Source organism: Mastacembelus armatus, chromosome 14, assembly GCF_900324485.2.
Source record: "Mastacembelus armatus chromosome 14, fMasArm1.2, whole genome shotgun sequence".
Classification (NCBI taxonomy): domain Eukaryota; kingdom Metazoa; phylum Chordata; class Actinopteri; order Synbranchiformes; family Mastacembelidae; genus Mastacembelus; species Mastacembelus armatus.
The window spans coordinates 5,610,098-5,625,819 of record NC_046646.1 but is presented as its reverse complement, the minus strand read 5'-3'; the positions used below and the strand labels follow the sequence as shown (position 1 = coordinate 5,625,819).

The window sequence follows — 15,722 nt, the reverse complement described above, 5'->3', positions numbered from 1 at the left end:
GGATTTTCAGTCATGATGACATATTAAATGTGGAATAAACATAGCAGAATCTACACATGTGGATTAGTTTACACTGTCCTCCCATCAGAGATCACTGTGGAAGAGATGGAAAGAATATTTGTTTTTGTGTACTCTGGAATGCACGTTGCTAAAGAATACCTCATAGGCACCAGAAAGCTTCACACTTACAAAATGTAACTGTAGTCACAAAATGTGATGACAGGCCAGACTTGTCTTGCAGTGGAGGACAACAGTAGAAATAATGATCAGTGATATACCTATTGGTAATCTGTATTGTACATTTACTCTGTGATAGGTCTTCTCAGGCTGATCATGCCCCATCAAGTGTTATGGGGCTAATCCTCCTCTTTTCTATGTGTATATGTATTTTACTATGTAAACTGAGCATCTGTGGCACAGACATATTCTTTTTAGAATGAATTCAGTTCTAATCTCATTTTCAGGTTGTAGCTGCAGTTTCTTATCAATTAGTTTCTGTCCTTTGTAAAGTCCTAGTTAACTACATACTGTACTAGTTATTTCTTTCTCATATTGTTTAGTAATCTTTTAGGTATCAGTTTTCATCTGGCCTATGCATACTGTTTGATTAATATTAAAAACATGGATTCATGTTATTGCTTAGAAATAAAAAGTCATTCAGTCATCTAATTGTAGTGCTCCTTTATTTTTAACTAAGCCATAATAATAATTGCAAGCACTGAGAACTGCATATGTCACTCCATTATAACACAGATGGACACCTTGTCCCACTGTTCAATATAACAAAACCAATGGAAAGTCTGCTCATAAGAGTACTGAGGATTCTGATGTTGAAAGGGCTTATTTTCTCCCACCAACCAATTCAGTGTCTTTGTTAAGGTATTCAGTAGTTTTTAACAGTCCTGGGTGGAGCTATTTTCTTTTCTTGTGTGGGTTCTGAAGTGAACAGTAGAAGGGAGCTATTAAAGTGAAATCCATGTTGTGATTAAACATTTTTATCTGTTCTTTCTCTGGCTGCCAGCAGGTTTCTTTACTCACTTTCTCATGACTCACTCAGTGATTTTCATCTGCTTTTCTTCCTTTCAAACTCCATATATCCTCCCTCCAACCGCACCTTTTTTTTCTTGTAATTATTCGGAAGTGTTGTTTTCCAGAGTGCACATGCAAAAAATATCAGGGTCCTGGCTAGCCTCATGCAACCCAGCAGCAGACCAGCTCTAGCACACTTCCAGCCATCCTGTTTCTGAACCTTAGCCTTGTAACTCCTAACCCACACTCCCCCAATGCACCCCCTCCTAAGTTTCTGTTGTCTGTGAGCAATTAGTCCATGTTTATCTCCATTTCCTGCTTTCATCCGATTAGTCCACCGACCGATGGTGGGACAGCTGGGTCTGTGGGCTGCTTCCCTTGTAGAAGGGAGGAGAGGGCGAATGCGTGCGAAGGCGTCCAGACAGGGAGGAGGTGAAGTCAAACATCATGGAGTTGGCATTAGCTCAGGCATCTGAAAGTCATTGGAACATGGAATCATCTCCCTCCTTTTTCTTTTGCCTATTTTTCTCTGGAGCCTATTTTCCCCTCCTCAACAGGCCCCTGTCCAAATCGCCTGCTGACTTGTATTTGGAAATGAGTTCTTAATGAAGTCCTGGCTTGGGACTCAGACAGTATGTTTGTGTGGTTGTTTGTGTGTACGTGTGTGCCTGATGGTCTGTGTAAAATTTTCATTGTGTTTTTTTTTTTTCTGTGTTGGCTTCCACCTGTTGTTATCAATGCAGACCTTTACAAGGTCATGATACATATAAACACAACATAGCACATACCTCTCAGAGGATGTGAAACTCTCCACAAATGCTATGGACCAAGAAATTAGAGACAACATGAAGTCTCGTGTCTATTATTTGCATCTAGTTATACAACAAGAAAATGGATCATTTCATTTAAATAAACTAAGCTTTTTTAGAATAAACATTGATTTAATATGTCTTTTATTTTGTAGGTTTATTAGTTTATTGAAGCAATTTCTTCACCGTCATTTACCCATTTTCACAGAGTTGTGCTCTTTACATGCTGTACTCTTAGAGTTCATTCACATAGATGCAAAAGCTCCCAAATGCTTTCCTAGACATATGGAATATAGAGATATAAACATACCATACTGATTATATTAGACTGCATTAGTTAGATTTAGCTTTCTTTCCCTACTTCTATCATCATTTCCATCACAACTAAACTCTGTTCTTTTTAAATACTCTTGTGACTGAAATACTGTCAGTGATGACAGTGATATGCTCATTGTTGCATTGTGATGACACCAGCTAAGTCGTCTTGGAGACAGCTTTCAATGAACACTTATAAGCTAAACCCTTTTTTTAACTTCTTGAACTAGTTTGCATGTTATCACGCTGAGCTAATTTAACATGTACCAGCTAAACATTAACATGCTGTGCTTATCAGCGTTAGCATGGCGTCATTAGCATTAAGCCTAGAGAACCCGGGCTTAATCTTCTAGTTTGTGCTAACAAGTCTTGCTATAGACTCTACTCCTGTGTGTTTTAAACCACCTCCTGTTACTGTAGTTTAACTTCTTTCCTATTGCTGTCTTATCAGTTGCCCTAGTTGGGAGCGTTATGTACTGTAAATGAACAAACATGTATGTATTTTGCATTTGCCTAAAATGGCATTTATGAACTCATTATATGAATGGTAATAATTATAGTCCTGTGAGTGCTCTTTCAGTGATTCAAATGATTACAAGCTATAATCATATGAAATTACATATCTCTGACTATTTGATAATTTAGGCAACAGCTAATTGGTTTAAAAAAAAAAGGCTGTACAAGGAAAATAAAACAGATAAGTCATTATAACCCATTGCTAAACCGTGAATGAAGATTTATCAAGCTTTTATTGAATCATACTATATATTTAAAAAAAATACTGTATATTTTATCTCCTGTGCACATTCCTTCCAAGAGAAAGTTCAGGTTATTAGTGTGACTCATGGTCCTTAATACACATTGCCATGCTGCACTACAGCAAAAGTCATTTGTGCCAAGTCATTTGTGGCAGTTTGGTCATAATCCCCAGTATTAGCAGGAGGCTAACATGATTTCCTGACTGTGGCCTAAATGGGACACAGGCCTATATTATCTGACCATCAGAGAGACTCAGCTTCAACTCTAATATCTGTGTGTGTGGTGAGCAGGAAGTGGCCTTTGTGTTTCTGTCCAGTACAGACAATGGAGAGAAAGGAAACATGCACTATGTATGCCATGTCAGGCAAAAAGAGAACCAGATCTAAGACTAGCAGTTCTTGTTCCTTCTTGTCTCCTTCCCGTCCTCAGATATCTAAGAAATTTTGCCTTATCTTCTCTCCTGCAGTCCTGCCTGTTGTCTTTTCTTACCTTACATTTGATTTTGTGAAGACCCTATGTTACATTTAAGAGTGTACTGTACTAGTCCCATGAGCTTGATGGATTAAAGCCAACTTTAAGAGCATTTAAGTTTTTTGGAAGAGGATTAGATGTTTTCCCTGTCATACTTGCTCTTTTTTGGTGCCAGAAGGTTAAATAGAAAATTGGAGCATGGCTCAGGCAGCATAGCTCAGGGGGTTGAACATATTGGTAGTGGTAGCTAGAACACACTTACAAACACAAAAAATGCAACACAAACATTTTTTGGGTTGCACCTGCTCTCGTGTCATATAAGAGCACACTGCATGAGCATTTGCAACCACCAGTATTGATCGCTCAGACTCAAGCATATCCATACAGTGTAAAACACACACACTCATACAAGTCTGCATTAACCCCCCAGAAAAAGCAGTGCTTCCAACATAAAACGTCTGTGCAGGCAGGCAGCTGCAGGGCCTCTGTAGGCTTCTGAAGCCCTGTGGGAAGGAGTAATTCAACTAGGAAGAAATCAAAAGGAAACATATCAACAAACTACATGTGCATATGAGATATATTACCATATTTTGGAGATTGAGAGCCCATTTTGTCCTCTTCCATCCCTCCAGTCTGCTGATAAAGCCATGTGGAAATGATGCTCCTTAAGCTTGTGTTATTCCACTCTTCCCTGAAGTTAATTGTTTTGATATGATCAGTTTGCGTGCTATGTTTAATTGTTCAACAAGAGATCCAAAAGGATCTCAAGTTAACCTTATAATCTCCATCAAATGTGCATTATCTTATAACTGCTTAGCACTGCCTTCAGTTTTTCAGCTTTGTTCAAGTCTTTGTGTTATGTCTAAATACACAGCAAGTGGTGGAATGATACCCTGAGCTAACTTTCTCTGTTTTGTTGGATTTTGGCCCTCCGAGCTCTTGCAGCTCTGTTATCCAGACACAGGGATGGCTGTTGGGGACATGGCCAAGCGTAGGCATGTGTGTGGGAAGTGAGCAGGCAGGCAGGCTGTCACTTAGCATTACAGCACTATAGGCTGCCTTTGGGTGGCATGAGGAGGGTGGAAAGTGAGAAGACGAAAGAAAGAGGAGTTACAAGGAGCAAACATTACACAGCCCACACACCAAGCCCCTAGCAACCCCAACTAGGAAACCTACTGTTTGTTTTTCTTTTGATTAGACCAACCACTGAAGATAAGCCCACCTGACAAGACTTCACTTCTGGCCTCTGAAAGGAGAATTCAAAGTGAAAGGATGTTACAAATAGTTAGTACATAATGCTCATCATAACAGTATTCTCTGTCCTTTACTTTGCTACCTTTTATGACTGAAATCTGTTCGGTGTTGGAGCAGATTTTGGCCCACAATCTTTGTTTGAAACACTGTGGGATGAATTAACATCATACTAAATTGCCTTCATGTCTTTTTAGAAATGTATACATTTGCCAGCAGTGGTTTTGTTAAAGAAGAAACACCACTCCGTATCATGGAATATGGAGTGGTGAAAAATATACAGCCCAGGTATGGGCTATAATGTCACTTTGTATTTGCTATCAGAACTAGCCAACTTTGTAGCTATTTTTAATAAATAACACCACTTTTTAATGTTGTAATTTGAATCATATTCAGTACTGTCGACCACAAACAAACTGCAAATGTAGCATTGTGATAAATGTAAGGATTTTATTTATCTCTCTGTAGAACAGGGATTAAAAAGGCAAATGAAATTTTACTTAGAAATGTAATGTTTTGTAGCAGAGTAGTTAAAAAAATCAAAATAAACTGTATTTATACAATTATGTTATCTGACTCAATTCAAGACAAGCTTTGTTAATACTTTCAAAACCATCAAATTAAATATGGTCCACCCCAGTAATCCTTTCTAAATAACAATATTATTTATCAGCCACAATGTGTGATTAGTTTTTCACGGTTGTTTTATAACATCTTTCATTTTTTGATGGAAGGTTCTGCTTCTTCTATTGTGCATTGTTCTTAGTCATCTCCACATGCTGTTTGACCAAACAGTTTGCACCTTAGCTAGGCACAGGTAGTCAGAGATGTGACTGTACATCTTTAGGTCTGGCATCACCAACCATGTAGTCACACTGACAACATACTGGTCCTTTCTATTATTACTACTCCTTTCTGACACTGGTACAGTGGTACAGGTACTGGTAATTTTTTTCTCCGGCTTTAATTTAGGGTCACGTGACATTTTTATTCACTTAATACTTTTTAATAAAGCATTGTTGTTAGAAAGAGATCCTACAGTATGACAGCATTAGATTGCAATATTAGAAAAGCAGCTTTCAATTTTACTGATTTTTTTGATTCTTGGAGTTTTATTTTGTTACATTTGCACACTTCCTATTTTCCTTGAGCCTTACTCTCTTGTTTCAGTCACTTGATTATTTGGTTCTGTATACATACCTGCCATTTTATGCTTCCCATTTGCTGTAAATGGGCAATTTAGAGTCATCAATCAACCTGACATAGATGTTTTTGGACTGTGGGAGGAAACTGGAGTTAACAGAGTAAACCAATGCAAGCACAGGGAGAACATACAAACTCCACACAGAAAGGCCTCTGATGGGTTTTGAACCAGGAACCTTCTTGCTGTGAGGCAACAGTGCTAATCACTAAGTCACCATGGTGACCTGTCCTCAGTCCCTGTCCCCTAATAAAACCCCTGCAAACTGTCCTTCCTGTCTCTGTGCAGTCTGCATCTGGGTTCACACCTGAATACTACACATCACTGTCATATGGGTTTTGCAGATGTATTTGCTGAATTGGCACAAAAGTAGCACATGGTGAAGGTTTGGTCAAGGGCGGTACTGTTTCCATGGATGCTAATACAGTTATTGGCACTACTGAGTCAGATTGTTTTGGTTTATAACCTTCTGCTGCCCTATGATGGAAGGGTTGCCACAGTTAAACTCATAAGCTGGCGAATTTGTCTAAATCCTGTGGGATACAGCAGCCCCATTTAGCTGGGAGACATCTGAAAACATAGTTAAAGGTGACATGATTATATACACATCAGTGCTGTGTGTATGGGCTCTGAGCCCTGTGTGCTGAAGGGAGTGGCAGAATTTAAACATTGGCTGGGTGGCCCAGTCTCTGCTTTGGCCTTTTTAGTCCTTAGACTTTCACAGTAGGTGACTAGCTTGTTAAAGTTCCAGTTCAGTCAGTTTGCTGCCCCCTATAGGAATACTTTGTCCATATAGTTGGCTCTATTTACACAGTGATTTCATTCATCAAACATATTTTGATGAAACTAACCTTAAGTTAAGTGGGGAGGCAGTTCCAAACAATATGGTGGTATCAGTAAAAGTTTAGCCTGTACTTTTGGAACACTTTTAAATATATCCTATGACACAGAACTGCTATGCCTCATGGAACACATCAGGAAATGTACTTGGGTAATAATCAAATGCTGAAGTATGAGCTTTGGCATCAGAAAAGTGTGCTACTTCCAAAATACCATTACATTGGCACTTTGGTTACCTCTTATACTTTTAGACCAGAGGTACCTTCCACCTTCTGATTGACAGAACACACCTGTTTAAGGGCTGCTTTAGAAAAAATGCTAATTAAAAAACAAGAAATGTTATACATTTTTAAACAATTAATATTTATAATTAGTTAAAATTTAAGTCATATTAAGATGAACACACAGAATGTGCTACACTGATTTACAATCAGGATCAGATTTTTAAGAGCCAAGTTTCAGGAAAGTGAGCCATTGGCTGGCATTTTATGAAACAGAAATACCAGATGACATAATAACAATAATCCTTTGTGCAGCATTTGTAAATATTTAAGCTATCATGCAGAGTTGAACTGCACCCAATCTGATGTCGACATAACTGCAGTTGACAGGGCATTTTAAAGGCACATTTGTTCTTCCGTCAGTTTATTTGGCTCGTGGGAACTCTGCGCCTTCAGGGTCAGAGCAACATCAGGGGCTGCTGTCTGTAGAAATAATAAAGCAGACAGTGTTACTTTACAGATGGCAGATAAACGCAAGGCTGAAATAGATACAGAAAGGGGTTAAATGAGGTCAGAATGAAAGAGCTTAACAGTGCATAAAAGAGAGCAAAGGAAGCACTGGAGGGAGACATTGAGTGAGTAAAATGCTAGAAAGGGGAAAAAAGGAGCAAAACAGGGAGAGAAAGAGAGCAAGTAGGATAAAAAAGAAAGTCAGAAGAAGGAGAGAAGGAGAGAGCAGTGAGGGAGGCTGATGCTTCAGTCTTTACAGTTTGCCCACTCAGAAGGGAAACATTCTCCTCTGCTGGCATCTGCCACCAAGGCTGAACACAGCTGAAGCCCATCTGAGGAGTTCTTCTGTCAGCCTTCCAAACTCGCCGAGCCACACACACACACACACACACACACACCACACTACACCGCGAATGCAAGGGAGTGAAAGAAACAGTAGCAGACTTAAAGGTTTGTTGTCAGAGACAGAGTGAGAAAGAACACGCACAAAGACTGGCAGGATAAAGTAGCAGAAGCATTTCAGTGTCACTGCGCTGCACATTCAACATCAGTCTTTGAAGGAGACTCAGACTTTCGCTCGGCACAGTGAATCAGTCGAGAGGAGAGAAGGATGATCAAGTCCAGTTGGTTTTATGTGAAGTTCAAATACAGCGAGAAGGTAAGTCTTATGTTGATTTGTTTCTCTTGGCCTTATTTGTCTTATTGGCCTCTGAACGTATTTAATTATTTACCTGTACATAGATACTCTTTCCAGATATGCTTTATACTCTCTCAGTAGCTATTTTAAATCCATAGTGGATTGTAGGCCTGCGGTAAAGTGGAGGTTAAATATAAATGTTCACTGTGCAATTTTGCCCATGGGAATATTCACTCCTGGCTGCTGACAGTGCTTTTCCTGTAAGTATTTCAATGAAAGGCAGACTAACACACTGTAAACAGCCTGTGCCTAACACCATTTGTTTGATAGTTTTGTTCGTTATGTAAGTGCTGTGCTTGCTGAAGTGCAAACATTTAAAAAATCTTGCTTATTATCACACTGCTTGTTGCAGTGAGAGCAGAGCCTTGCAAACAGGCTACTGCTCTTTGTTTAAGCAATCTGTTGATTGTTGGGTTCAGTACTGTTGTCTGAGGAACATGTCAAGTTTCTTGTACAAATACATAAGACTTACTCTATACTATAAATATAAAATATAAATAGGTCCTGAAGATATTCAGTTTCGGTTAATATTTTAACAGTACGGTGTTTAATCTAAATATTAACAAATGTACTTGTAAGGTAATGTAAAATTCACTAAAAAGTATTTTAGTATCAGTGGTGCAGTAATTTGTATGTATTGTGTGATGTAGTAGTTTTAATGTAACCTATGAGTGCATTGTGATGTAGTACAGCGATGAAGTTTTAATGCAGTGAGTGATGTCATCGTCTGGACATTAGATCCCGTAGCTTCTGTGATGTGACTGAGTCTGGTGGGTCCCCTGTGTTCTTTCGTTTGTGGATGGCTATACACTGTGAAAGCTAGCCAGCCGCTAGCACTTTTCCCAAATGTTCACTGTCGTGCTAATAAAAACAGCCACAGTTACAATTACCTTCAGTCGGTTAACCAGTCATCCAGCCAGTAAGGCACTCAATTAGCCAGACGTCAGCCACCAGCAGCCATTTAGTAACTCAGCTGGTCACAGTTAAGCTGTGCCTCTGCTCATGTTTTGTCTCGTGTTGTGTCATGACAGTTTCAGTGGTAACCCTTTACACTGATCCCCTGTTAGTATCAGGTGTCTGCCCTGTACAATAAATCAAGCTATTTGCATTAGAACTTTAGCATAAAACAGAGATCTGCGTTGTGCCTTAGTTTTCACAGCTTAATTAAAACATTTGAGGCTGTAAAAATATGGAATAATAGCATACATGTGTTTGACCGGATTTGCCATCATCAGTCTTATTATGGTGGTTAAATGAGAGTGGGCCAAGTGGCCTCATGGGAGCATCTGTTGGTGCCGGAGGTGCTTTGTTTCCATCTGGTCTTCCATTTTGTACATGAGCAGTCTTGAGGTGGAGAAGGAAGATGGCCACTCTTTTTATATATTTTAGAACCAAATCTCTTAATGAGTTTTCTCTCTTTTTTCATCATCATATATCATATATATTCATCACATATTTTTACCATCTTCAGAACAGCTTCATAGTGAAATGGCACAAGTATGGGGGAAAAAGGCTTCACACCCAACTGATGATGTACAATACAATACAAATATTATATGATGTATTATGGCTTAAAACCTGCAACGTGACCAGTAGAAGAGCCTGCTAAAAAAGAAGTCAGATAAATAAATATAAAACTGTAAAACTCTGCAAAGACACAGCAATGGAGACAAGTTAATGCAACCACAACAACAGTATGCGTGTTCACTCGCAGTGTGTGGCATAAAACGTGGAACAAGGAGTTCAGTGCCATGCTCCTTTTCTGTCTAGTTACTGCTTATTCCATTACATTTGGTCAGAGTTAAGTGAGAACATCTTGTCTTCAAACACAGGAGGATAATGGAGGGAACTGAAAAGAGGCGAGACAAGATGGCTGGTTGATTATTATCTCAGGGAACTTGGTAAGTGAAGGAGCAAAGAAATAAAGATAATGCGGCTGACCAGATATGTTACAAGCCTTGTTGAATCTGCAATATCTCTAATTTTAACTACTCGACAACTACAATACAATTGCAGAATGGCTGCTTAATACTTCTACTTACAAAAATAAGAATAAATTAGTACCATTAGTCTATCTATTCTGATCCTGACTGCTTCTCTATTTTCCTAATAGTCTGTGTTCCCAGTTAAAGAAACATATACACAAGAATATGATGTGTGTGACAGTCCTTTTTGGGATCTGGGGTGAAAGCTGAGAGTGTGTCGACAGGGACGAGCTTATGCAGCCGTCTGCTTTTCCCGCTCCCAGCTGTCTCGCCTAAGGAGCAGCCAGCCTCCATGTGATTATGTGTGATTGACAGGCACGCTTACAGCAGCATGTGAATAGGAAGTGACCTTAAACAAGCGCTGCCATTTTTGACTGAGTGGCTGTCTTTCTCCCTCCACCCAGCTCCCTCGATCTCTGAAGAGAAAGGGTGAGAAGGGCATGAAGCATGGTGGCTACTGGGCCAGCGACCCTGGGTCATTCATGTCTGGGGAAAGGGTAATTGCTACCTCTGTGTGTGGCCTCATGTCCTCAAGTGAGATGGTGTTAGAGGGAGGGAGGTAGAAAATGAAGGAAGGCTAGAGGTGAGTTACATTCTTCTGAGTGGACAGAGAACACAACACTACCCATAGCTCTTTGTCCTGTAAGCCAGTGCCAGGACCCCCCAGTGGGCCAACTCTGGGGCCACAGACCAACAGAGGGTGAACAGCGACCTGACTCACACTGGACTAATTTAATTTAACACACAGTGAGTGCCGTGTGATTGGTGTGTTAACTCAGACCTCTCCTGTGGCCGGATGGCTCTACTCTGAGAAATGCATTTAATTGTTTGGCCTTTTGACTGTTGCCTTTCATGACAATACAGTGAGGTAACATCAGTTCAAAGTAACTAATTATACTGTATAAATTGGAAATGTAGATATTTGTATTATTATATAATGTTTCTCACATATTTAGTTATTTGTTGTCTTTATGCTATGGGTGGTTTTGTTTGTAAAGAATCCTGAATTTCAATTTAAAATTTTGCAGATTATTTATGTAAGCCTCCATACAACAAAGTCAAATATTTCTGCTTTCCTACTTAAGTCATAAAGTCAAGGAGCAAGAATCAGCAAAAGATATCAAAACTAGAAGTATTGTATGTATGAATGTATGAATGTATAGAATGTATTGAGGTCCCTTTAATTGCCACACACTTGATGTTCATGAAAATAAAGCTCAATGAAAAGGACCCAACCTTAATCTCTTACAATATCCTGCATGAAGCACATTATTTATTTTAAGGTTGTATTTGTTTTGGCTCAAATTTGATCATTCTCTCCACACTTTCTACAAAATGACAAAGTTAAGGCTTCTTCTTCCCATGGTTAGATACATTTAAACTTTCAACCAAATGTTGGCTTAACATTTGCTGGTTTAAATGCCTACTGGTTCAGCTTAGTTACAGCATTCCTGTTTCTCCATAACATGAACGGGGCTTAGTTTGCTAAACCACAGTTTATTTATTTATTGCAATCTGTGTCGCAGTCATCATTTATGAAGGCAGTACAATTAAAAGAAGAATGTGCTTTTCATTGCAGTGGAAAGCTAAAATAATAACAATCTAAAATGCTATGCAAATAATTTGTCTGGGATAACTTTGACTTTTGTGCAATGGATAGTAAATGTAATAATAGGCTTACATTATGGGTCCCAGATGTTACACTGTTGAAACATGTCAAAACTAAAATGTGGCCCACCTCTCTGTATTCCCACATAGAAAGAAGGGTTGTAGATTCACTCTATTTATTGTTCCTGTGTACCAGGCTTGGTTTGTTGAATCGTAGGGGTGGCTGTAATGACTATAATGACTGTGAAAACGTGAGAGTGGGGTGTGGGTTATCATTATGGGAGGTTTATTGCAGTCTCTGATCATGCCCCAGTATGTTATATGAGAGACACATGGCGTGGAAACCTCTCTTGGGTGGTATTGCCTATTTCAAACATAGGCAGAACATTGAAACTTATGCTATACATTCCTGTGGACCCCTCTGCTCTGGGAATTTGTTGAAGAGCATAATCCTCCATTACAAGTCTATTGTCAGCTATGCTGTGTCTACGTTTGTAGATTGTGCGTAATTGTATTTCCTTCTTCAGAGTATTTCTCCCAAAAGCAAAAGCAGTACCCTTTTCATGGTATAATGAATAAGCTGATCTGCATGAAAGTTTTATCCCTGTGCCCATCCGTCCACGCACAGAAGAGTTTAATGAGAGTTTTTTGGAGCCATTTTAGCCAAGCCAGTTTAATTTATTTATGCTGAAAAGCTGGAGTAATAAGAGGCTTACAGAACTTCTGACCTCGGGAATGTTTGTCGGCAAACGGGCCCTGTCAGTTTTTTTTTTTTTTTTTCCCAGAAAAGCTTGCTTACTTTACAGACACATTGAAATTCTAAGAGAGCACTCCACAGCTTGCTGAAGGGATTACTGGTAAATCCCTGCAAACTCCAGATGTTTTCCCAGGCAGCACACAGCAAAGAAACATCGCCCATCCCCTGTAAACATCTGTCAGACAAAAGCCTCCGCCACAGAGGAGACAACAGAAGCTCAGGGGGAGTGAAGTAGCTTGACTAGTCAGATTTTCACTCTGTTAGATCTGTTTGTTCATGAAGAGCTAAGTGGTTTTGCAGGGTGTCTTGTGTGTCTGCTTATGCTAAGCTTCAAAGTGGTCAAGTATACAGTGTAACTGAAATATTTGGCAGTTGAACAAATGAGTTCTCTATAATTTCAGCATGACAATTTAGTCCATCTTACATATCATATATCTCCATAGATAAAAGCCACTTCCAAATTGATAACTCAGTTGAAATGATCGTAGCCCTGCTGTGTAAACGGTAAAGTGACAGACGGATCTGTTACATATTTCACTTACCTGTGGGGCAGAGCTGTGATATCCAATGAGGTCTGAAGGCACAGAAGCGATTGGCTGTCTTTGTGTGTGTGTGTCTCAGAGAGAGAGAGAGAAAGATGTAAGTGGCAGTTACTGCTGAGTTCAGGGCCCGGGCAGAATCTCATATCCCCCCTGTGTTAATTTGCTGGATGTTAGCACAGTGAGTGGGCTGTAACGTGGCAGTGCTTGCCTCTGTTTCTCTGGTCTCCAGTCTCCTCGGCTGAAGACAGAATAGAGAGAGGGAGTGGATGACCAATGTCTGGATCACTGAACAATTGCAGGCCAAAGAGAGCAGGAGAGAGAGGTAGAGCCTTCAGTGGCCCCCCTAGGGACAGGCCTGACAGATGGATGGAGTGAATGACTGGATGCCTAGCCAACTGGAAAGACAACTTTCACCCACACAAGCTGTATGCTTTTCCCTGTTCCCTTTATCTCCCTCTCTTATACACACTGTAAAGGAAAGAAAACAAAATCAGGGAAAGAGCATAATCCGAGCCTTCTGTATGTTTTTGCTGTGGGTGGTAGGTTAACAGGGGATTATTTAACTAGAAATGGTGACACTTAAGGAAAAAGTGAAAGCCAAATGGTTCATAATTTCTCTGCTTTTCCTAGCCAATCTATGTTTTATACCTGTTTAATGTCATTCAGGAGGAGTTCAGAAATGCAGTTGCAAACAAGACTCAACATTTGTAATGCTTGTTCCATGTTCCCACCTGTAGACAGCGTTTGTGTGTGCTCTACAGTGGAGCCTGTACTGCTAACTGCAATTTAGTCCTTGGTGTGTATCCAAATACCATCTGGCAAGGTTTGGTTATTTCTCAGTCTGCTGTTAATGGTCAGAACGCCCCACTACAAGAGTCCTCCATTGATTTTTGTACAGGTTAAGAAAATGTGGTATAACATGTCAGAAGATTTAGGGGTGAGTGGATCCTATTGTTGGACAAACCAAAGCTAGCTATTTCTCTTTTTCTGCTTGAAGTCTGAAATGTATATATTTCAGAAGATGAAGATGTTCAAACAGTGTTTCTGTGCTTGATAACAAATATGTGTCTACGAGTGTTGGGCATCTCTGGTGTTAGTCTGATCCAATAAATATAGAAATACACTCTTAGTGATCCAGTACCTAGTGATCCAAGATATATATGCAGCAAGTAGCAGTGCAATATTATGCAATTCACACCCCAGTCATGATGCAATGTGATTAGGCACAGTCTGATACAACACCATGCATTTTAGTGACATATCATGGGATTAGATAATGCAAAGGAATAATGTTGTGCAGTTCCATGAGTTTAATTACTAAATTAAAATGAAGACCTTTTGCTAAGTGGCCTTTATTTTCCTCGTTCTATACAAGTGTCTTTTTAAAGCTAATAGTACAGTACACTTTTATTCCACCTCACTCTCAAAATTAAGGATACTCAAGATTTGCAAGAGTAATTAGGTGCTATATCAAGAAATATTGTATGAGCATAACACTTTTTAAGCAGTAGGTAGACTACTTCACCAGTGAATAACAGAAAGCAATTTTTATGTATGCTCAGCCTTTGTCATGTGCTCAACTGCAGTGCACAAACATAGTATACATCCCTGCCACACGTCAGTGTAAATTAATCATAAATTTGGAAGAATAAAAATATCAAAATTTTAAATTTTGGGGTTGGCCACGTTTCAAAATACATCTCAAACATCCAGTTATCAGTTATATTTAGTCTTATTGGTGAAAACATGTAATAACCAATGAATCTTGACTTTTATTTAATATTTACAGTATAGCTGCTCTTGTGATGCACTTGCATTGTGCCTGCGCATCTATACAAATCAGTTAATCTTCCCATCCCGAGTGTTGACACACACAGCATTGAGTATGGTGTATGCAGAGCTACAGTACATGGAGAATATGTGCCTCATTTTTTCCTTAGAGTGTTCTTAGAGCTAATTAGCTGCAGCTAAATTGCCACTGATATGCCAGGTCTGTCTGCTGTCTGCTGCCGACTCCAGAGCAGCTCTGGTTTCAGCCTGCTGGATGACTGGGCACGGTGATGGTTCCCATAGTTGAGCTGCCTAAGCTGGGCAGGGCAGACCCTGGTACCCTGGTTCAAAGTGCCCTCTGTTGTCCTGTGCATGTGCTCAAATTCAAAATAGGGTTGCCTCAAGCAGATGCAAAAAATCCCAGACAGGAAGCCTGGCAATGAGAGCTTTGGGAATGTGACAAATTTATTATAGGATGGATCGCATGCTTGAAGGCAGCCGGGGAGTAAAGCAAAACAATTGCTTTTTGTCTGAATGTAAACTTGTGTTACTGTCTGGCAGTGCCAGTCTACACTGTCATGGTCCAAAGAAACAATCCTATGCTTTTTTTCAGAAGCCTCCCTCTGAGTGATGCTTGGCTTAAAATCTGTCTGACTTGGCCAGCGCTGTGGAGCAGATCAACATGTACATGCAGGGACCTTCTCTCATATTCAAATGCATGATGTGTAGAGGTCTGTCATTATTTTCTCTCAAGACATTGGAGAAACTTGTGTATAATAATACACCCCTTTGTTTTTCAAATGGCCAACAGTTTCTCAGTGTGACCAAATAGCTTTCTCTGCATTCAACAAAGTCCAATATAGTCCATAGCCCCAGTTTTCTTTTTCCTTTAAAACCTTTCCTTAGTGTAAGAAGAGACGAGTATGAGGGAGAGAGGGCCAGAGGAGAGTTCATTTC

General features: G+C 39.7%; 1 protein-coding gene across 14 annotated transcripts in view; it reads left to right on the top strand.

Annotated features, from left to right (window-relative positions):
* The window catches only part of auts2a (activator of transcription and developmental regulator AUTS2 a), a 310,505-nt gene that overhangs the window by 106,106 nt on the left and 188,677 nt on the right, over window positions 1–15,722 (top strand). Inside the window, exon 1 of one of the 14 annotated variants that reach the window (XM_026328457.2) lies at window positions 7,651–8,064. The exons of the other annotated variants lie outside the window; for them this stretch is intronic. Within the exon in view, the coding sequence (XP_026184242.1) occupies window positions 8,017–8,064 (48 nt within the window). The 5' untranslated portion in view covers window positions 7,651–8,016. Of the gene's footprint in view, window positions 1–7,650; window positions 8,065–15,722 lie in introns of those variants that run through there. 14 annotated transcript variants of the gene reach the window in all.